The sequence below is a fragment of the Rattus rattus genome, chromosome 3 (assembly GCF_011064425.1).
Source record: "Rattus rattus isolate New Zealand chromosome 3, Rrattus_CSIRO_v1, whole genome shotgun sequence".
NCBI classification, from domain to species: domain Eukaryota; kingdom Metazoa; phylum Chordata; class Mammalia; order Rodentia; family Muridae; genus Rattus; species Rattus rattus.
In genome coordinates this window covers 65,789,881-65,811,847 of record NC_046156.1, presented here as the reverse complement: position 1 = coordinate 65,811,847, position 21,967 = coordinate 65,789,881, and the positions used below count along the sequence as shown (strand labels likewise).

The 21,967-nt window shown below is 55.0% G+C and overlaps 1 protein-coding gene across 1 annotated transcript; it reads right to left on the bottom strand.

The window, feature by feature from the left end:
• Nucleotides 1-590: 590 nt before the first annotated feature.
• Nucleotides 591-12,915, bottom strand: Pear1 (platelet endothelial aggregation receptor 1). The gene is made up of 23 exons (XM_032898135.1): nucleotides 12,844-12,915; nucleotides 10,546-10,707; nucleotides 9,896-10,000; nucleotides 9,508-9,608; nucleotides 8,824-8,916; nucleotides 8,414-8,657; nucleotides 7,474-7,594; nucleotides 7,151-7,287; nucleotides 6,854-7,066; nucleotides 6,395-6,569; nucleotides 6,193-6,313; nucleotides 4,948-5,111; nucleotides 4,755-4,857; nucleotides 4,526-4,672; nucleotides 4,230-4,355; nucleotides 3,134-3,262; nucleotides 2,900-3,028; nucleotides 2,543-2,755; nucleotides 2,297-2,385; nucleotides 2,091-2,214; nucleotides 1,872-1,946; nucleotides 1,540-1,785; nucleotides 591-1,015 (listed from the first exon to the last, which is right to left on the bottom strand). The coding sequence occupies exons 2-23, from the start codon at nucleotides 10,638-10,640 to the stop codon at nucleotides 864-866; spliced, it is 3,102 nt and encodes a 1,033-aa protein (XP_032754026.1). The 5' UTR covers nucleotides 10,641-10,707; nucleotides 12,844-12,915; the 3' UTR covers nucleotides 591-863.
• Between the last annotated feature and the right edge of the window lie 9,052 nt (nucleotides 12,916-21,967).

Here is a 21,967-nt window from a genome sequence, read left to right as displayed (position 1 = left end):
AGAGGCAGAGGTAGGCCGACCTCTGAGTTCCAGGCCAGCCAGAACTACATCGTGAGACAGTGTCTCAAAAACAAAACAAAATGAGACAAACCCATTGTTTGCCTGGCTCCACTCCTGCCTTCTGCAGGAGCCTGGAGAAGAGAGTAGCTATGAAGGAGACTATGTGGGGTGGGTGCTCTGTGGGATATGTGAAGGACGAGCCCGACTCAACAGATAACTAAGGAAGGCTGAACTTAGATGTGCTAACTCCTGGAGCAGGAAGAAGGGAGGTAGATGGCCTCCTTCTGGGAAAGAGTCAAGCCAGACGGGAAAGTTAGGCTTCAGGGCCTTCGAGGCATAGAAAGTGTGACTGTACATAGTCCAAGGCGTACCAGGAAGACAAACACCAGAGGTGGGGAGCAATCCTCTGAGCAGTGACATGGAGGATTACTGAGGGAAGGGTAGGCAGGTAGTTAGGGCCTGCTGTTGGAGTTTTTAACTAGTTAAGCCTGGAAGCTACTAGTTAAACTGCAAAGTGCAGAAGGCAGAACCTGTAGCTGGCACCCTGTCTAACTAGAGACACACACAGCCTGCCTGGGCATACACACAGAAAAGGTACCCAACACATATTTTTAAAAAATCGATCTAAAATCAGACTTCAACAACAACATTCTGCCCACCAGCTCATGTCCACAGCCTGGGGGACTTGAGCAATGGGCTGGAAAAGGGAGGTTAGACACTTTGCCAACTAGTGTCTCCCTCGGTGGAAGCAGAGCCATCCTCAGTCTCCGTTCATTTCACCAAGTATGTGTGTTCATGGCCTGCTGGTCCAGGCCCTGCTCCTGGCAGGGTTCACAGGCACTCTCCCACACCATGCTGGCTCCTCAGCGGTCCTGGCGCCGGGATGGAGGTGATGGAGGATGCCGTACTGGAGGCAAGTCATAGTGTCCAGGGATGTGGCTGTTTTTGGGCGAGTCATAGTGGCCGGGTGGCAGGCCCGGAGGAAGAGGGGGCATGGAACCCACAGACTCTTCATCTGAGGACAGAGAGGACAGGATGAGGTGACTCAACCTCCCGTGGCTCCTCCCACTCTCGCTGCTTCCTACTCACAGAGAAGTGAATGACAGTGCGTGTGGGTTGGCTGGGCCAGGCACCAGGATGATGTATGACTGAGCCAGGCCCTCTGCTCAACTACCCTACCTGTCCACCTCAAACGATATGAAGACACTGTCTCCCAACTCGGTCTCTACTTTTCTGGGTCTCTCTCTCTCTCTCTCTCTCTCTCTCTCTCTCTCTCTCTCTCTCTCCCCCCTCTGTCTCTCTCCCTCTCCCTCCCCTCCTATTCAAGCACCATCTCAAATACTCAACCTTCAAAGGCGGAACAGACTCAAAGAAGGAGGGCAATTCTCCCAATGTCATGCCTGTTTTGAGACCAAACCATCCAAAGGCCTCGGTCTTGCCGTATCACACCACTCTTTGCTTCTCTCCCCTCCCCTTCTCCCTTCCTTCTCCCCGTGTTCCAGGGCCCTGTAGCCCCTGCTGGGGGAATGGGGTGCTCACTATGGCTCAAGGGAGTGGGCTGCTCATAGGTGCCGCTGTCTCTCTGAGACTGCAGTTGCTGCTGCTGCCTGTCCCGGAGATGAAGAGGCTGCCTGGGGGGAGACACTGATGGAGGGCCTTTCATCTCCACATAGCTGCTTTCTCGGGGTTCCCCAGGCAGGCCGGGCAGGTCTCGGATGGTCGCATAGGGGTTCTCACTGCTCAGGGACATAACGCTTGCCCCTAGTCCTTCTTCAGAGATGGGACCTAAGGATCAGGAAGAAAATCAGGCTCCTTGGAGGTCCTGGCTCCTTGACCTAACTTCCTTTCCCTCCCTGTCTCTGTATTCATACCTTTATGACAGAATGGCCCCGGGCCATTCCTGTGGCCATAGCTACAGCTATACCTTCGGTCCAGGTGGCTGGTGCCTGAGGAAAGCGAAGTAGAAGTAGAAGTCAGACCTGCCCAAGCCTCCTCTGGAATCAGGCTCTCCCCCAACCCCAACCCCACCGAGATGATCCAGCAGATGAGGCTGCTCACATTTACCTCAGCCTCGGCCTCCAAGCACCTACCTCTGTCATGGGACTCCCGTCGGTGCTTCCAGTCAGCGGGCAGTGTGGCGTGGTTATCTCGCCCATGGGCTCTGTTTGGCCGCTCAGATGCCTGGGAGCTGACAAACAGCTGACTGCCTGGAGTCTATTGGGGAGCACAAGCCACGGTGAGGCTCTCCTGAGAGGTACATGTCACCCACAGAGCACCCCCCTCCCAATGCACTGACCTTGTTAGGGGGTGGAGGGTTAGGAGAACACTGAGACAGTGTGTGGTAGCTAGGGTTGGAATAGTAGTGACTGTAGCTCGGAGAGACATCTGCAGGACAAACACAGGTGCCAGGTAGCTCAGAGACAGGACGAGGCTGGGGCAACAGCAGTTTACCCTCCCTGTTCCCTCCATTCTTCCACCCCACATCCCACGGGGGGCATACTCAGCAGTACTCAGCAGTCACTTAAGCCTCACGCCAGCTCACCTGGCATGACGTAATCGGAGCCATCCAGTCGCCCAGTGCTGTAAGCCACTGCCAAGTGCTCATGTTCCTTGCCCTTTTGCCAGTGTCGGTAGCCAATGAACAGTGCTACCAGGGCCACCACAAGGGTCCCCAGCACTGCAATGCCAATCACGGCACCCAGTGAGTTATGGATCACAGGATAGGTGGGCATTATGGTGAAGGACTCCTGGCTGCCTGTGAGATGGGAGTAGGCACTGAGACGGGCACCTTTGTTCTTCTAGTGAAGTTGAGTGCATTTTAAGGAAGACAGAGATGGTACAAGGGCCCTGGGTCCCAGAGCCTAGGAGAAAACGAGGGCCAAAGGGTCTAAGAACTCACCCACTTTGCAGTGCACACCACTGTGTCCTGGGGGACAGACGCAAGCCCCAGTCTCTGAGTGGCACATCTCTCCAGGATCACACTGACATAGCTGGGAGCAGTTGACACCAAACATTCTTGATGGGCAGCCTAAAGACAGTCAAGAAGGCAAGCAGGGGTCATGGAGCCAGCAAACTGCAGTCTCCTCTTAGATAAGGGCTGTGGTAGACATCGGAGTTAGTGTTCTACTGGTACCTTCCGAGCAGTTGGGTCCAGTCCAGCCTGGGGTGCAGACACAGCTCCCATCCTGGGGATGGCAGGTTCCACCATGATGACACTGGCAGGGTTGGGAGCATTTGAGTCCCCAGTGGCCTCGGGGACATGCTACAGGAGACAAGGGGCTGTCAGGCAAGGCCTGGCCATCCCCCTCAGTATCTCTGAGTCTTCAGCCTGGCCGCCTCTTGGGGATACGAAGGCTCCGAGGGGCATTTCCACACTGATGACTCTAATGTTCATCTCCAGCCAGCTAACCCACACGACCCACTTGACATCTGCACTTGACTTTAACAAAATAATGTACCCAGTGCAGGGGAATTGGAGGCTTCCCTACTGCCCCTGGAGGGCTTAGCGCTGGCCTTGTCTTTTTTTTTTTTTTTTTTTTTTTTTTCCTATGCAAAACAAAACAAAACCCTTGGACAAGATCACTTCCTTTATGCCCTGCCTCCTGGAGGCACAGTTAGCTCTCTCTGGGCCGTAGCTTCCCACTCCCTTTGAAGCAAGCTTAACCTGCTGCCTAAGGCCAGCCACTTCTTTCTTATCCTAGAGTCAGCAGGAGATGACACGTAATAAAGATAGCGTGAGAAAGTTAGGAGGCTGCCGCGCTGAGTAGGAGGACCCACGTTCCAGGCCACAGCCCAGCAAACAGGCTGGACTCAGTAGGTTATGAAAAGGAGTGGACATGTGGGTGGGAGGAAGACATTTTGGGGGGCATGAGGGAAAGTGGGATTTAATCAAGACCCGTGGTATATGTGTATGAAATTTCCAAAGACTAATAGCTTAGAATGCTTTAAAAAGGAAGAGAAAATATCTCCAAGAGGGAACTTTGGGGGTTTGCTGTTCCAAAAACGCCCAGCTCTTTCCAGGCTCCCCATGCTAAAGGCGATCTTTCCCTCTGACTTGCTCACTGCCACATCTGCCCACTAACACTGGTACCCAGCCTAAAGGGGACAGCAGGCTCTTCCCTATGGTACAGGTGACAGAGAGAGAGAGGCTTTCTGCCCAGGGCCAGGAGAGGTGCCAGAGTGCAGGAACCCAAGCAGCAGGCACACTGCCCCACACAAATGCTACTCACATTCAGAGCAGTCAGGGCCTGTCCAGCCTGCCAGGCAGGAGCAGGTCCCATCCGATGGGTGGCAGGAAGAATGGTTGTTGCACTTGCAGGGCACGCAGCGTTTGCCATAGCGACCGGGCGGGCAGGCTGTGGAAAGGGACACATGGTGACTGGGGGACCCTTGACCAGGCCCTCCCTACCCACTTCCCACTGGAATAACTATCCTGGAGATGAGAGTTGGGCCAAACCCGCAGGGTGGAAGGGGGCTCCCAAGTCTGAACTGCTAACAGGAGGGGCTGGGGTCTAGTGAGCCTCACGCCTCTGGCAGGAGGGGCCTCGGAACCCTGGTGCGCACACACAGTTGCCGTTCTCAGGGACACAAGTGCCACCATTCTTGCAGGTACAGGCATTGCTGCAGTTGGCTCCCCAAAAGCCCTCTGGGCAAGGCAGGTGGCAACGTGTGCCTGTAGGAGACAACCAAGGGTCATCTCCTGTGGAGTACAACTCCACAGCAGACCTGGGACCTAGACAACCCAGAATGCTCACCCATCCAGCCAGCCTGACATCGGCAGTGTCCATGAACAGGGTCACAGCCATCGGAGTGGTCACAGTCACAGACACTGGCACAACCTTCACCAAACTGTCCCTTCTTGGAAAGCGAAAGGAGGGGGGGGGAGGCTAGTCAGCTGAGGGATGCTTGCCCTCCCCTCCCCCAGGCAAGCGGGCAGTGATCACTTACCGGGCACGGAAGTTGGCAGTGAACCCCACGCCACCCAGGGGTGCAAGTACAGGCTCCAGTTTGGGGGCTGCAGACTCCCTCGTGGGCACACTGGCAACTGGCATTGCAACTGAAGCCCCAGGTGCCAGGGGGACAGGGCACAGAGCAGTTACCACGCTGCCAACCTAGAGAGGGCGAGCAGGTATCCGCTGGGTACTGGGTGTGCCAGCTTTACGCTGTGAGCGGGGCATGAGAAGAGCACACGGACTCTAGATGCTGAACACGCTCAGTGGCTGAATTCAGATTCCCCCTGACTGTTCAATTGCTTTGGCCTCCTATGGCTTCTACCCAACCTGGCCGCCTCCGCCAGCCCACCTGAGTCTCCAGTGTCTTCTACCCCACCTGAGCTGCCTCTGTTTCCCCCATCCTGCCTGGGCCTCCTCTGTCTCTCCTACCACCCAAGCTCATAATGGTGGCCCCACCAGGTCATGTGTGGGATAACAGGAAGAAACGGGGGCTGAAGACTTGAGGCTTGGTTAAATCTGATACCACTGGATCTGAACCCAGCTTAAGGGCTGCCATCATGCCGTAGGGTGGGCCTTGGGAGCCCTCCCTGTCACGGGCATGGTATGATTCCATAGAACTGAGGGTGAGAGATGCTCACCACGGAGACTTCTGGTCTGCACCTCTTAGGGACAAGTATGACATTTGTAGTGAAAGGTGTTCTCGGGGCTGGAGAGATGGCTCAGCGGTTAAGAGCACTGACTGCTCTTCCAGAGGTCCTGAGTTCAAATCCCAGCAACCACATGGTGGCTCACAACCAACCATCTGTAATGGGATCTGATGCCCTCTTCTGGTGTGTCTAAAGATGGCTACAGTGTTCTTGTATACATAAAACAAATAATTCTTTAAAAAAAAAAAAGAAAGAAAGAAAGAAGAAAGGAAGGAAGGAAGGGAAGGAAAGGTGTTCTGTGTGATACCAGCACTCCAGAGGGCTGAAATACAACGGGTGCTCAGATTTTGAGTCTATCCTGGGCTATACAGCGGGACTCTGTCTCAATACAAACAAAACAAAACAAAAACAGGGTGGGGGAAGCCAGATCAGGGACCAATGAGAGAGGACAAGGAAGTTTTCTAGCAGAAACTAGCCGGGATCTGTTCCCAGAATCCGTTCTAATAAGCTCAGCCCTGTGTGTGCTCTCCTCATTCCCACCCCAACCTCTGCTCTCAGCACCGCACCGAGTCTGCCCCTCCCTAGTCCATTACCTTCCTTGCAGATGCACGTGCCGTCGACGGGAGAGCAGGCAATGGCATTTTCACAGGAGCAGCGGGAGGAACAGTTGATCCCATAAGTGTTAGGTGGACAAAGGTTAGCGCAGTGAGGTCCCTGAAAGCAGGAAGCGCAGAATGAGGGGCTGCTCGGAGCCCACCTACTCAACTCCTTTCCTGCTGTGGGGCAGAGCCTCACCGTGTAGCCGGGTGCGCACCGGCAGAGGCCGCTGTCGGCTAGGCAAACACCGCCGTGCAGACAGAGGCAGTGCTCCTGGCAGCCGGGTCCGTGCGTGTCCTGAGGGCAGCTCTCGTTGCAGTGGAGGCCCGCCCAACCTGGCTGGCAGGAGCACTCGCCGTGCATTGGGTGGCAGCTGTGGGCGCAGAAGGGGACAAGGGAGTCTAAGCCAGACTGCAAACAAAAACAAAAAAACAAACCTCTCTCCCCAGAGCTGAGTAGTGAGCCAGGAGTTTAGGGAGATCCTCTAGAGAGCCAGGCTGGGCAAGGAGGAATGCTCAGGCCACTCGTGCCCCTTCTCTAGACCCCTTCTCAATTTTTCTGTGACGTCAGGTGCCCCTCTTAGCTACACCCTACTGTTTTTTCTGGGGGCTCCAGACCAAAAACCGGTCTCCTGTATCCGTGTTCTCCACAGCCCACCTGAGACTGTGTTCTGGGTCGCAGGTGCAGGGATCTTGGCAGCTCAGACCATAGCGGCCATCTGGACAGAGTCGCTCAGTGCAGCGGTCGCCTGTGAAGCCATGTTCGCACAGACACGCACCATTGGCAGGAAAGCAACGAGCGCCAGGAGCACAGTCACAGGTCTCAGCACAGTCTTGACCGAAGCGGCCCACAGGGCACTCTTCACGGCACCTGGGTCCCGGGTTATGTACAGCTGTATAAACTCAGTGCCACCACCTCCGGGTCCACTCCAACTCCCTAGGGCCACACACTCACCGATCCCCGATATAGCCAGGAGCACAGTGGCACTGCCCAGTAAACCTGTCACAAAGGCCACCATTGTGGCAACGACATTCCTGAGTACAGTTGGGTCCGTGGAAACCCTCTGGGCATGGCAGGGAACAGATGACACCCTGGGGGGAGAAGGTGAAAAGTCACTTAACCCCCTTCTCATGACCACAGGCTCGCGGGCGCTCAGACCTCTCCAGGGTCCTGAGTGCCTGTCCCAAGAAAGCACTGGCCTATAGCCCTATGGAGAGCCACCCTCAGAGTTCTCTTGGGAATCCCAACCCCATGCACACAGGCCCCACCCTTCATACCATCCAGCCCGGTGGGCAGCTGCAGGAGCCTTGAGAGCCCTGAGGAACACCTCCATTTTGGCAAGGGTAAGTTCTGGGGCAGAGGAAGCCATCAGTGCCCTGTGAACAGGGCACATTACAGCTGTGGAATAGGGGGTGAGGCAAGAGTGTCATGAGGAAGAAACTTCAGGGGACCCCCTTTGTTCCCCAAGAGTGACCCCCTGCACAGGAGAGGTCTCTGGGGCAGGTAACTGGCAAGGACACCCCAGCATCAGCTGGTAGGGAGAGCAATTGTGTGTGACAGGTCTGCTCCTCCTCCAGCACACAGGAGCCTACACATCTCCCTGCTCACATGGTCCCCTCTTGATATCTGCTCCTGCGACAGCTGCTCCACCTGGAGACCTCAACCAAACCAGGCCTCTCTGCATGTGGCCCTGGATCCTGCCTAGGTCTGCATCTCAGCCTCTCTCTCTCTCTCTCTCTCTCTCTCTCTCTCTCTCTCTCTCTCTCTCTGTGTGTGTGTGTGTCTGTCTGTCTGTCTGTGTCTCTGCCTGTCTCTCTCTGTCTCTGTGTCTGTCTAATTCTGTGTCCATGTGTCTCTGCCTCTGTCTCTGTTTCTGTATCTCTATCTCTCTGTGTCTGTTTTTCGGTGTCTCTCTGTGTCTCTGTCTCTCTGTGTGTCTGTCTGTGTCGGTCTGTCTCTGAATCTATGTCTGTGTCAGTCTCTCTGTGTCTGTGTCTGTCTGTCTGTCTGTCTCTCTCATTCACACACACACACACACACACACACACATGCTTTCTAATGCTATGATAGTGGCAGTTGTTCGGGGAATCGTTCACAAGGAATTGATGGCTGCTCAAGGCTGCTTGGCTGGTACCCATCAGAGCTGAACTACGATCCCAGTTCCTCAGCGTCATCATTTCCTCACGTATAGTCCTATGTCCACACCTCCCCACACACCTGGGTCCTGTTCTCCCTGGGGGGCAGAAGCAGGCTCCATCCCGGGGGTCACAGGATGCCCCATAGCAATGGCAATCAAACTGGCAGGCAGGACCATAGTGGCCGTCGGGGCAGGGCTGAAGGCAGTCGGGGGGCTGCAGGCCAGAGGGGCAAAAACACACCCCACTCCTGGGATCACAGGAACTGCTGTTGCCACAGTGGCAGAGCCTGTCACACTGTGGTCCCCACATTCCAGGAGCACACTCTGCAGAACAGAAAATGGGAGTCACTAGGGACTTAGACCCTCTCTAGCCCCCAGGTAGGCCCAGTCTCACAACCCACACACCCACCTCCTCTACCACGTCCCCAGAAAAGGCAGCTAGCAGCAATGAACTCCCATAGAAACCATCCCGGAGTCACTAGCAACTTACCACTGGAACAGTCGTCACCCCGCCAGCCTGGTGCACACTGGCACCGATTAGGAGCCACACAGCGACCGTGGACACACTCCTGGGCACAGAGTGCTGGCCAGAGACAAAATGAATGAGAAAATAGCTCCACCTACCTTCCCACCTTTAATCTGTGAAGTCAGATCCATTTCCTCCTGTACCCAGGCCTGCAGCTCCCCAAACACCAGCTCTGTCTGAGATGAAGACTTGGGGAGCAAGTCAGGGTCTAGACTACCTGACCCATTTCTGTGAACATTTCTAAACATCTTGGAAAATGGGGGCAGGGATTCTCAAATGGTAGCTGGACGGTAATACGGTCAGAAAGGTTCGGGGCTGAGGTGAGGGTGGAGTCGGGCCAGGAAGCTGAGCCTGCGGGGACTGGAGCCCAGTCATAGCTGATGAAAGGTGAGGACAGGCAGGGTCGCATCTGAAGATAGGCTCACAATATGCTAGGGGACAAGAGACTGCACAACAGAAAGCCCAGCCTCCATTTCCAGCCCCTCCTCAGCCCTTTCACCCCAACCCCAGCAGCAGCTACTGGCCAAAGAGGAACCGAAGGAGTAGACAGAAGCACCCCACCACAGCACCCCTTACTAGGGCAGGGGAAAACTCAGATGGGTGGGCTCCTCCCATGCCATTCCTACCCCAGCCCAACTCAGGACTCACGGACACAGGCTCCACTGCTCTCGTAGTAACCCCCACAGCACTGCAGGCGTGGGCGGGAGTCCATCTTCACCACCTGACGGTACACAGTCCTGTAGACAACCCTGTGACAACCCAGGAGGTGGTCGTCAGTGCTCTGAGCTGAGGCCCTGGCTGCCCTGGACACCCCCTCACACCTCAGTGAGGCACAAGAGGAGGTCAGAGGTTCAGTATCCCCTCCCTGCCCCACACCAGCCACACACATGTACAGTGAACCAGACACACCTTAGCAGGCCACATGGGCGCCCACTGTGAACAGGTGAACACCACAGAATGTCCTCTGAGCGCCAAAGGTTCTAAGAGAGACTGGGACCTCACCAGCTCCTGACCCACAGAAGGATAAAGCACTCACGTAGGCTGAGCACAGGTGTGGGGGTCTTCCCAGGGCCTGTCGCAGGACTCGGCTGGGGGCAGGCTGAAGGGGCGAAGGTGGGACTCCTTAGTGGTCGTGGTGAAGCTGTGGGAACAGGTCAGGGGCAAGGACAGCCTGAGATGTGCAGCAGAAAGCCATGGCCAGGCTTTACCACGTGGAGATCAGTACCCCAGTACTTGGTCTTCCTCCTACTGGATACATCTTGTGTAGAGGCTTCTAGAACTGGAATGTTCTAGGACTCCTCCTACCAGAGCTATTTCTTTTCCTAAGAGCCAAAGCCTTACACACACATGTATCCCTCCCAGTGTGGAAACTTTGAACTTGTCTGGACCCTGCTGGTAGTGATTGAAGCACTTTTGGCTAGCTTCTGCCCAGGGCTCTGTTTTCCTGTCCTGTCCCTACCTTCCCGCAGCCAGCCCCTCTGCTTCACCTACAATGAATGGCTCCCTCTCACTCACAGGAACCCGGGGACAAAGACAGGGAGCGATGGGTATCACAGACAGGACAGAGATGAGACAAGGGCAGAGGTGGGGAAGATCAAACACCACCGAGGGTGCACAGAGACCAGAAACAGATTCCCAGGAGGAGCCACTCCTGTGGGATGAGCATCAAGCTTGGGCCCTTCTCACCTTTCCCAGAAGGTACAGACATTGGGATCATTGGAGTTGAGTGTTCCAGCCAGACGCAGGCCTAGGGCCAGGAGGAGGAGGGGACAGAGTGGCATTGCACAAGCCTGCCACAGGGCACCCAACAACAGAACAGCACTGCAGCCAGCAGCCGGAAGGACACATCTGCAAAGATCCAAGCAGGAAGCTTGCTGGAGAAACCAGCCCATTGCCTCCATAGTCCTCTGGTCACACCAAGATGTGAGGGGTGTACAGGGCAGCCAGGGCCTCAGCATGGGAGTCCTCCAGCTCCCCCAGAACAGTGCTCCAGTTACCCCAGAACAGTGCTCCAGCTTCCCCAGAACAGTGCTCCAGCTCCCCCAGAACAGTGCTCCAGCTACCCCAGAACAGTGCTCCAGCTTCCCCAGAACAGTGCTCCAGCTCCCCAGAACAGCTCCAGCTCCCCCAGAACAGTGCTCCAGCTTCCCCAGAACAGTGCTCCAGCTTCCCCAGAACAGTGCTCCAGCTTCCCCAGAACAGTGCTCCAGCTCCCCCAGAACAGTGCTCCAGCTTCCCCAGAACAGTGCTCCAGCTCCCCCAGAACAGTGCTCCAGCTCCCCCAGAACAGTGCTCCAGCTCCCCCAGAACAGTGCTCCAGCTTCCCCAGAACAGTGCTCCAGCTTCCCCAGAACAGTGCTCCAGCTTCCCTCCAGCTCCCCCAGAACAGTGCTCCAGCTTCCCCAGAACAGTGCTTCCCCAGAACAGTGCTCCAGCTCCCCCAGAACAGTGCTCCAGCTCCCCCAGAACAGTGCTCCAGCTTCCCCAGAACAGTGCTCCAGCTTCCCCAGAACAGTGCTCCAGCTCCCCCAGAACAGTGCTCCAGCTCCCCCAGAACAACAGTGCTCCAGCTCCCCAGAACAGTGCCCAGCTGCTCCCCCAGAACACAGTTCTCCAGCTTGCTCCCCCCAGAACAGTGCTCCAGCCCCCCAGCTCTCCCCCAGAACAGTGCTCCAGAACAGTTCCAGCTCCCCCAGAACAGTGCCCAGCTTCCCCAGAAGAGTGCTCCAGCTCCCCCCAGAAGAGTGCCCAGCTCCCCCAGAACAGTGTCACCAGGTTTCAGCTTAGTTTCCCCTAACACACTGACCCAGAACAGCTTTCCCCAGAACATTATTCCCCTAGAGTTCTTCCCCAGAAGAGGCCCTCAGTCCCAGCTTGAGTGCCACCTTCCTTTCTGTCTGGCCCTCCCTGACACCTTCCAGAGTTCTGTCTCTCTCTCCATCTCTCTCTCTCTCTCTCACACACACACACACACACACACACACACACACACACACACACACACACCACAGGCACCACGTTCATCTCTCTTCAGAGTCTCCTAACACTACGTATCAACTTCTCTTGTCCCCTGAGCACCCAGTAGCCTAGCAAATATTCAGGACACCACAGTGTGAATGTGGGACCAATGAAGGAGGTTCTAAGAGAAGCCAGCATGGGCTCAGTTCAAAAGAACTCTCCAATGGACAGTTCCGGATCAGAAGCCACTGAGAGCAAGCGTTCATTGCTGTATGCAGGTAGACATGAGCCAAAGCGACTCTGATGAAGTGCAGAAGGTTCCTGCTATGGGGCACTACATATGTGGGGCCGCAGCTGAATGACCCACACAGCCACTGCTGTGCTCCAAGGGGGCCATTTCCATGTTTCTCTCACAACTCTAGGAAACTGGCCCCTCACCAGCTCCACACCCAGGCCTCATTCATCGGGTGGGGCGAGGGTCAGGCCCCTGGATGAAATGAGTTTTTTTCTGAACTCCAAGGCTCAGAAAAAGCTAAGGGCTAGAGGCCACCCCTTCGCCTCTGTGTTCCTGTTTTCTGCTTGGAGTTTCTTAGACTTGCCCAGGCTTCTCGCTCGACTCTCCAGAGATGCTCACATCTGCTTGTAATTTTTCCGAGAGGTCGCACTTGCTAGCCCCTTACACTCCTGAGTATCTCTGGAATGCTTGTTGCAGCCCCACCCCGCCCCCCCACCCACCCACATACTCTGGCAGATCGTGATTCTCTCAGCTCTGACAGGGCGCCTTCTCAGATTAACACAGACATCCTAACTGAACCCCAACTCCCTGCTGTGGTACAGCCCCCTACCTTTAACCCCAACACTTGAATTTCCCCCTTGGTCCTCTCCACTCCATGTCACTGCCTCCCAGAGTGAACCTCTCCCCAACTCCCTCACTGACCAGAGCCACAGCACCCGGCCCCTCCCCTAGGACCCCCGGCTGGCTCTGGACTTCTCAGACTTCGCTCTTCTGTCAACCAAGTGACTCACCAGTGGTGGCCAGCATGGGTCTGGGAAGCCAGATGCTGTTCTGGGGATTCCAGTGCTCAGGACCTAGATCCTAAAAAGGAGGAACTCAGCTGGGTCAAGGTGGCAGCACAAGCCTGTAGACCCAGCATTCAGCAGAGGCAGGCAGATATCTGAGGCTGAGGCCAGCCAGGCCTACATAGGGAATGGTTGTGGGGAGCTCCCCGCACTGTCACCACTCTGCCCCAGTGTGAAGGGGTCTCATCTGGCTACTGAGCAGGCACTGTGGCCTTGGGAGGTTGGGGGTCCAGGGAGCCACACCATAGTCAGAGGTACCCACAACCTGACCCATCGAGTGTATAACCAGACACTGTCCCTACCCCTACAAAGTCAGTTCCTTTCTCAAGGTTCCCAAACTGTCTCCTCCAACCTTATGCTACTCACTGGCCACCAACAGGGTTGGCTCTAACTGGTCTTAGCTCTCCCAAGGGTGTTCCACAGCCAGGGCCATGGAAGGCACCCAGGGCTCTCCACATTTCTTCTGCCCTACTCTGGGTCTTTCCTGCAGTCCGTTCTTCCAAATTCCTGGGCTCCAGTTGGGATACAGCTCATCTACGGAGTCACCCATGGTGGGCAATGAGCGGCCCCTGCCCTGTCTGCTCCTAAGCCATAGCACGCTGTGGTGGGTGGAGCCCATCGCCGGAAGAGAAGACCGAATTAGGGCAGAGGTGGCTTGAGCTGTGGCTGTGTGAAGTCCTTCACTGTTTCAACTGCCCTTACCGCCCCGGCCAGAAGCATCAGCAAGTGTTGCCCATCTCCCCCTATGGCCACTAGAGAAAACAGCTCAGCTGGGGGCTCAGGATGGCCCCGCACAGAACAGGGGTGGTGCAGTATTATGGGAAATTGCTAACTGCAACTCTGCTAAGAGGGTAGCTGGCTGGAGAAAGGTTACCTTCCCTCCTTCCAACCGCCTTCAGGGTGGGGCTGCATTGTGGAGGAGTCTTCTGTTGCTCTGTCCAGGGCTAGAAGCCAAGATGGGGTCAGTGGAGACCTGTGGGTGGACAATAGGAAGGGGAGCTAGGAGGGGAGTCCTAGCAAGGAGCAGAGGATTTTACCTGGCCATTCCCAGCCTGAAAAATAAACACAGGCCTGGCGAGGACCCCAAAGCCCCCCAAGCCGGCTTCCCTCTGTGGGGCTGGGGCCCTGACACCTGTCCCTTGCCCTGCAGCTCCACTCCAGTCCCAGTAGCAACCAGCCTCTATGATTATACACCCGTCACGGGGCTTAGTCCTTAGTCCCAGCTCGCTGCCCTAGGAGACCCCTCTTGAGCCCCTTCTGCCTGACTCCCATCTCCCAAGCTTCTGGTTTGATGTAAACCCCAAAGGGCTTTCCTTCACAACCAGTCAAAATGTGACCCTGTATTATTCTGAGAAGGGAGTGAGTGACTCCCACAGGCCACTTCATCGAAAGCTTCCATCGGCCCTCAGCACCCCCCACCCACCCATCTCAGAAGGTGCTCAACCATCCAGTCCACAGATGAGGAAGCAGACTCAGTAAGCACAGGAACCTGCCCAAGGCCCATAGCCATGGTGTTAAAAGAGGAACCCAAAGCCAGCAGCCGCAGAGGCCTCCAGATAGTTCTGCTCTGGAGGGGGAACAGGAACCCAGGGGCTTGTATCTTTCTTTACAGCCTTAGTTATAGGAGCAGGGAGCTGGCCAGAGACTGGACTGAGGCTGCCTCAGAACACGATCAGAGGCGTGGGAACGGCACGGAAGGCAGTCAAAACGAACAACTCTTCTCTCCCACCTCCACATGCAAATTGCTGGGCTCTTGGCCAGACCGGGCTCCATTTCCTGCCTGCAAGGCTGCAAGCTACATTCCTGCCTCTCAGCCTCCAAGTCCCACAGGGCCCAGATCTGTTCCCTTTCCAGGAGCCCCCCTCTGCCTGACTGCACCCCAGCCTCTGGGAGAAGGATGTGAGTCTAGGCCTCTGGGAGCTGGTGGATGATAGATGGTCCTTATCCAGCAAACAGCAATGGGAGGGAGGGATGGAAGGAAGACTCGGGACCTCAGACTGCTTATTCCAGCCCCCACCCTCACCCCCACCCCACCCAGAAGTGGTGTAGCACGGGATAGCCCTTGCACTCTACAGAGGCCACCACGAGACTACTGGCAGATTAAATGTTGTGAGGCGCTTGGGGCCAATCTGTAACACATCCACATTAGCTGTACCCAACGTCCACAGGACCTCCTGCATTCCCCTGCATTCATTCCAGGAAAAACTGGAGTTGTTTTCTCTCTCTCTCTCTCTCTCTCTCTCTCTCTCTCTCTCTCTCTCTCTCTCTCCCCTCCTCCCTCCCTCCCCTCCCCTCCCCTCCTCTCTCTCTCTCTCTCTCTCTCTCTCCCTCTCCTCTCTCTCTCCTCTCTCTCTCTCTCTCTCTCTCTCTCCTCTGTCTCTCTCTCCCCCTGAAGAACCCCCACGATGATGATCCGGGAATAAACAGAGTTGAAAATGCTGACGGGGGAGAAAGGAAGTGGAACTGGGAGAAGCCAGAACCTGATCCCCAGAATGGTGGGCTGCATGCCAGGTGCATCTTCACACTGGGGCCGGTCACTGAGCAGGATCTGTGAGTTCTCTGTCCTCCCTCACCTGCGGTACCAACTCCAACTCCCTGACACTCCCCCAGCCTGTGTCCAGAGTGTCTAGTCCTGACCCTGTCAAAGCTAGCTGTGTGGCTTTGGTCATGTCCCTTGAGCCCTCTGGGCCTCCATCCCCTCTCAGTCTCCCCTGACTGGACTGTTTATACATGCGGCACCTCCGACTTTCCCCCTTCATCGCTGATCTTTCTGGTCAGTAAGTCTCCTATTCCCGTGAAGGCTGTCACATACACTTGAGCTGCACGTTCCCCACACAATGTCTTCTGCCTCCCAACGAGGGGTGGACGTATGAACACACACAGAGATGTGCAGCTTAGCTCGGTTCTGAGGTGGGCTTTTTAGTTTCTGTCTCTCTTTGTCCTTTCCTGGGCTGCCTTTACCGCTGAGACTGGCTCACACAGTCCTTCCCAGCCAGGAGTGAGACCCCAGCCCAGACCGCCACATTCTCCCCACAGAAGCGCCCCCCTGCCAGCCTTGACCGCCCAGTAGCACCTCACACTACACAATCTCCATGAGCACACTCAAACACGGCCCCTCCTATGCCCAGCCAAGTCAGGCTCTGGCACGCCAGGCATGTCTGCCGGATGGAGGGGCCGGAAGCCTGAGAGAGGCAGACTAGAGGCTGGGGCAGCAGGAGCAGAGCAGGGGTGAGAGGCTGGCCCGCTGCTGGCTCAGGAAACGGAGGCCAGAGGGTCTACCAAAGGCCTTGTTTACTCATCAGGAAATAAAGAACTAGCAGGGGTTCTGACTCACAATCTAAGCCAGTCTCCGCCCCAGCTCCAGCCCTAACTGCCACCTGGGGAGAGGTGGCCCTTTTCCCTAAGCGGGCAGGCGGGTCTTTGTTAAATGTGTTGGCCAAGGGCTTTGTCTGGCCACCAGACTGGGACAAGCCTGGAGAGTAGCTACCTCACTGGCCTGCCTTCCTTACCCCCACCCAGAGATTACCTTCAGAGAGTACAATCCTGGCAGGGCAAGGTGACTTTTACCTTTAATCTCAACACTCAGGGGACTGAAATAGGAGGATAAATTATTCCAGAACAGCCTGGGCTACTTACAGAGTGAGCTGCTGTCTCAAGGGAAAAAAAAAAATTCACATAGTCCAATCTCGCTCTGGCTACTGCCGGCTTCTATTACCTTCTGTGGACGCCCACTACAGAAAAGGCCACTATATCAGTCCTGTGACACCCGCTGAAGCCAAGGGCCCCACACGCCTCTCACTGTGTAGCTGCCTCTGCTTAAGCCTCACCTTCTCTCCCTGCCCTCTAGGCTTAAACAGTCATGGGCCCCAATGGCCCAAAGGAGCTATGGCGATTTTCCCTGCTCCACACAGAAGCTGGCTCCAAGTGGGACGCTCACCTCTGACACAGGGAAATGACCCAGTCAAAGTCTGCCTCCTCTGGAAACAAGCAGAGCTAACCTAGGCAACTCCAGGTCCGACAGCAGAACACTGCTGCCTAGGGGAGTGCTGAGGGGCAGCCTTCTGTGGCAGCTACACTCACCAGCCTGGACTCTCAGTCTCATCCTGTGCAACACTCGCCAACACTGGCGTAGACCAAGGTCTCCTCCCAGACCAGCCCTGGGCCACACTGGGCTCTTTCACTGGTGTTGGCTTGCTTGGTGGTGCTGGAAGTGAAGCCCTGGACTTCAGCATGCCTGGAAAGTGCTACACCACTGAGCTGTACCCTGCCTGGCCATAATGCTTATCAACAACTGTCTGCCACCATGGGCAAGACCCTTCGCCACACACCCGGTGCCCAGCGCCAGCCAGCACCCACAGCAGTTGTGTGGCAGGGATAGGTGGACACCCTTAACGGAGTATAGAGTGCTGCAACCTTTCTTCCTCTCCCCATGAGACCTCTCAGAGCCCTGGACGCAGCACAGTGAGACTGGTAAAAAGACTGGGCCGGAGAGTTGGCTCAGCGGTTAAGAGCACTGACTGCTCTTCCAGAGGTCCTGAGTTCAATTCCCAGCAACCACATGGTGGCTCACAACCAGCTGTAATGGGATCCAGTGCCCTCTTCTGGTGTGTCTGAGGACAGCTACAGTGTATTTATATACATGAAATAAATCTAATAATAGGGAGGAGGAAGAGGAAGAAGAGGAGGAGGAGGAAAGGAAGGAAGAAAAAGGTGGAATGCAGAAAGACTAGTAGCACAAACTGAAAGATGGCTCTGCCAAGCTGGCCTGGGTCGGGAGTCCCTCAGGACTGACCTCCATGTTCCCACTGGTGAGTGGGATGAAAGCAGAGCCGTGCAAGGCTCCAAGTCACTTAGCAGGTGTAGACCAGATGTGAGTCCTCATCCTGCACCTTGGAGCCTGGGACAGTGCCCACCACAGCCCACAAATCCTTCCAAACACAGAGACTGAGTCCCAGATGCCCCTCTGTGGTTGGAGGCAACCACAGGAAGGGAGAGGTGCCCACACTCAGGGTTCTGCTTGCAGGCTGCTTCTCTCAGACTAAAGGTGCGTACATTAGGGAAATACATGAGGGCTAGCCTTTTCGTCCTCTTAGCACTTACGCTATTTCAGAGATGAAGAAATGTCCTAGATGGGTAATTTGCCTTTCTTCACACAAGCTACTAGAGCATAGCAGGGGTGCAGACCAGGCCTCAGTGCAGACTCTGTGTGCCTTTCCTGCCACCCCCATGGCTTCTCCCCCACCTAGAATCTTTGTTCTCAATCTCTATATCCCCAGGCCTTGTTTTGCCAAGTCTGTGTGTATTGCATTGGCCTGAGTCTGTGTTTATGTCTGTCCATCCTCTCTCCTCCTGCCCTTCTGCTAGCTCCTGCCCCTCTACAGGGCAGGCACCAGGAGTCACCGTCCTGTACCAAGCTGGCGTTTCCTCAGAGAAGCTAAGAGGTTGTAGAGCCCTAGACAGTGGCTGCGACAACTATCTTTCTCTAGGTTTCTCGCTGGTGGAGCAGGCTGCCTGGGGAGGGTTTCCTCTTCTGGGAACCTCTGATAGGGCATGTTGGAGTGAAGTGGAGAAGCAGAAGTCAACCCTCTCACTTCACCCTTCACTGAGAAGAAAAAGGCAAACAACAGAGGTGGCGGGGATAAGATGGCAGGCTTTGGAAGAGCAGCAAAGGGTGGGCTGGTGGGTGGGAGGCCAGTCCACACCCATCTCACCCGTGCACACATAGACACAGGTAAGGAACTGTACTATGGGGTGGAGTTGGGTTTGGGGAACAGCCTCCAACCCCCTACGCCTAGCATAGGCAGGGGTTGAGAACTGACCCCTTATCCGGCCCTGCCTAAAGCTGAGCCTGGCTGAGCCTGGGAACCTCAATCAGCACATGCTGTTCCAATCTCCGGGGAGCAGGGGTCACTGTCCCCAGCTGGGGCAGCAGGCTCCACTAAAAATCCAAAACACGTTGTCACGAGTCCATGGCTAGCGGCTGGAAATAGGAATGCCAGGTGAGGGAGGCCTTGCTGGACTGAGTTTGGGTTCCTGGGGTCGAGGGCCCACACCATCTGCCTGGCCATGGGCCGGCATCATCCAGGAAAAACAAAAACAAAAAACCTCAGAGACTATAGGTGCCTGCAGCTGACCTCTCTCCTACAAGATGGGAAAGGACAGGCAAATCCAGTCCCTTCCCTGGGCAGGGATAGAGGAGCAACCCAACGAACACTGAACGGGGTCTTTATCCGGGAGACATGCTTTCCCTCAGTCTGTCCCTCAGGAGGAGACAGACAGGCAACTGCGTTTTGTTAGTCCCTCCAGAAAGAAGAAACAGGGGGCGGGGAGGCGGCGGAGGGAAGACAAGGTTTAGGGTTAGTTTTCAGGGCTTCAGTACCACCAAGGTTCTACAACTCAACAGCACTCTGGAATCCTGGAGACTTGCAGACTGCCTTCCCCTGGGGAAGAGAACACTTTCCCAGGCCGTCCCAGTCCCAGTTCTAGCTCCTAATCCTCAGAGCTACGCAGCAGCTTTCTTTTCTACTTAGATCGATCTCCCTCTCTCTCCCTCTCGCTCTCTCCTTTCTCTCCTCTCTTTTCACTTAGGCGGCTCTCTCTACTTAGATTTCTCTTCCCCCCCTCTCCCCTAACCTCCTAACTCTCTGCCTCCTTTCTTCCTTCTCTTCTCTTCTCTACACTTAGACGGACCGCGACACACACACACACACACACACACACACACACACACACACACACACACACACACACACACCTCCGGGCCCCCATCTCCCCTTTTCTGCTCCGCAGGTTTCACCCACCCCACCCCCTCGGCGGTCTCGGGCTCCAGAGCCCAGGGCGGGTCACTCACCTGCCTCGGAGCTCGCAGTTCGGAGGGGAGCGGCGTGTGCACCGACGGGTCCCACTGCCCGACGGAGTCCGCTGCGCCGGCAGGAAGGGGGTGGGCCTCCGCCCGCGCCCAGGCAGGAAGTCCGCGCGGGGAGGCTGGAGCCCGGCCGGGTGGGGTCAGCACTCCGCACGCCTGTCTGTGAAGTGGACCGGGAGAGCCGCCCAACCTGACAGGCTCTGGACCAGCCCCGGCTCCCGGCGTCGCGGTCCACCCGACGCCCCTCTTTCCTGCCCGGCGGCGCCCCCTGGCGGCCTTCAGGGGAGGGGCACCCTGCCTGCGCGATCAGATCATTGGGAGCTTTGCATGGGTTGAAGCATGATGCTGTTGTAAAGAAGCCAGAGCCAAAACCGAGAAGTTGTCTGTCAGCTTGCTCCGAAGCACTCAGCGACCTACCACAGTCAGGGCTCAGAACAAAAAAGACGTGCCTGGGGGGCATGTGGCTTAGGCTGTACGCCCTAGATTGAATTCTAAACAGCAGGGACACCTTTATTTAAGAGTGGTTGACATATGATAAAAGTAAGCCTACTTGGTTTGATGAATATTGTTCCAAAACTTCATCGTGACAAAATATACGCAATATAAAATTCATCCTTTCAACAAATGTTAGGAATTCAGTTCAGTGGCATTAAGTACTTCACATATACAATACTGTTGCTACTATCAGTTTCCAGAGCTTTCTCCTCACCCCAAACTGAAACTCTGGCGCACCCCCTGGCTTTGCTAACCATTCTGAAGTCAGGCTATACCTCCGTTAGGGGTTTGACCTTCCACATCTAGCTTACTCCACTTAGCATGGTGTGTCATTGGTTTAGACAAAGGTGTTCACCCCAATAAAAATGTCCCTCTCTCGGGATGGAGTGATGGCTGAGGGAGGGTTTTGGAGAGTGGTAAGTAAACGCACTTGTCACCAAACCTAAGTTTGATCCCAGGGACCCACATGATAGAGGGTGAGAATCAACTCCCCACACTTGTCGTCTACACCCACAGCAGTATCATCCACAGCAGTACATATCCCGCCCTTCGCAACATAAATATAGTATTTTAAACATTCATCTACCCCCCTCGTTTACCTGCTTTACATTACAATGATGACCCAGATTCCATTCTCACCCCTAACCCAAATCCCATGAAAGTTTTTATTTGCTTTCTGTAGCTTTTTTCCCTAGAATTTCTGTATAAATGTCACCATAGAGTATGTACTCACATATGCCCATCTTCCTTCCCTTGCCATAAAGTTTCTGGGCCACTGGGTGTTCTCTACTACAGCAGGTGACAGCAGTGGGCTATTCAAGAACAGGATTGCTGTATCCTGACAGTTACTGATTCTTGGGTATTGTGGTTCCAAGTCGTTTGTGTATAATATTTACTAATATTGTGTATAATATTTGCTAATATATAATTATATAATATTATGATCCAGCTGAGAGACAGGCAATTCTATTTAACAGTTATTCTGATGGAAAGCTGTGTTGAGCTCAAGTGCAGCGGATGGCAACAATGTTTCAGGGAAAGAAACATCAAGTTGGATTTTGGTACCACTAAATATCCAGCAGGGGGCAGTAAACGCACAGCTCAAGGTCAGATGGCGTAAGACCTGTGCTCCATCATGTTTGAAGCCTTGAAAATTACCTTAATCTTCTCATTTAAATGACCAAAGAGGGAGACCAAGGTGCAGAGAGAAAGTGAGACATGCACATGGCCCCACTCGTGCTCCATGCTCGTTTTCTGGGACTGCATTCTGCCCTAAGGTCCCCATCCCATTCCTGCTAAGAAAGTTTAAACTTGGGCCCTAGAAATGAAGTTTCTTCTACTGTTTTGCTAAACAGTCACACAGACTGCCCGCTAAATACCCACTTACAATATTAGTAATTCCTCCAGCCTTCATCAGAGAAGCTACTGGCCCCCCTCCTCCTCCTCCCCACCAATTAAAGCAAGCTTTATTTAATATCATCCAGGAGAATAAACACTGGCCAGCTCCATACCCAGGATTCCCAGAGAGTGGTCCAGGGAAGCTTCGTATAGCAGCAGGCAGGGGTGAAGTAGAAACACATAACCAGCCAAACTGCAGAGAATTAGTGATGGTGAAGCATCGGTCCAACTGGGACAGCTACAACATCCCCTGCAAGGCTGGGGAACCACTGCAGAAGGAGGGCAAAAAGAATCCACAGCAAAAAGATGTCT

Excerpts from the sequence above, each read along its gene's own strand:
- Pear1 (XM_032898135.1), bottom strand. The coding sequence starts at position 10,640 with ATGCCACTCTGTCCCCTCCTCCTCCTGGCCCTAGGCCTGCGTCTGGCT. Across the intron at positions 7,067-7,150 it reads CCTGGCTATATCGGGGATCG|GTGCCGTGAAGAGTGCCCTG; the intron begins GTGAGTGTGTGG and ends CCCGGGACCCAG. Across the intron at positions 2,756-2,899 it reads TGGTGTGCACTGCAAAGTGG|GCAGCCAGGAGTCCTTCACC; the intron begins GTGAGTTCTTAG and ends CCCATCTCACAG.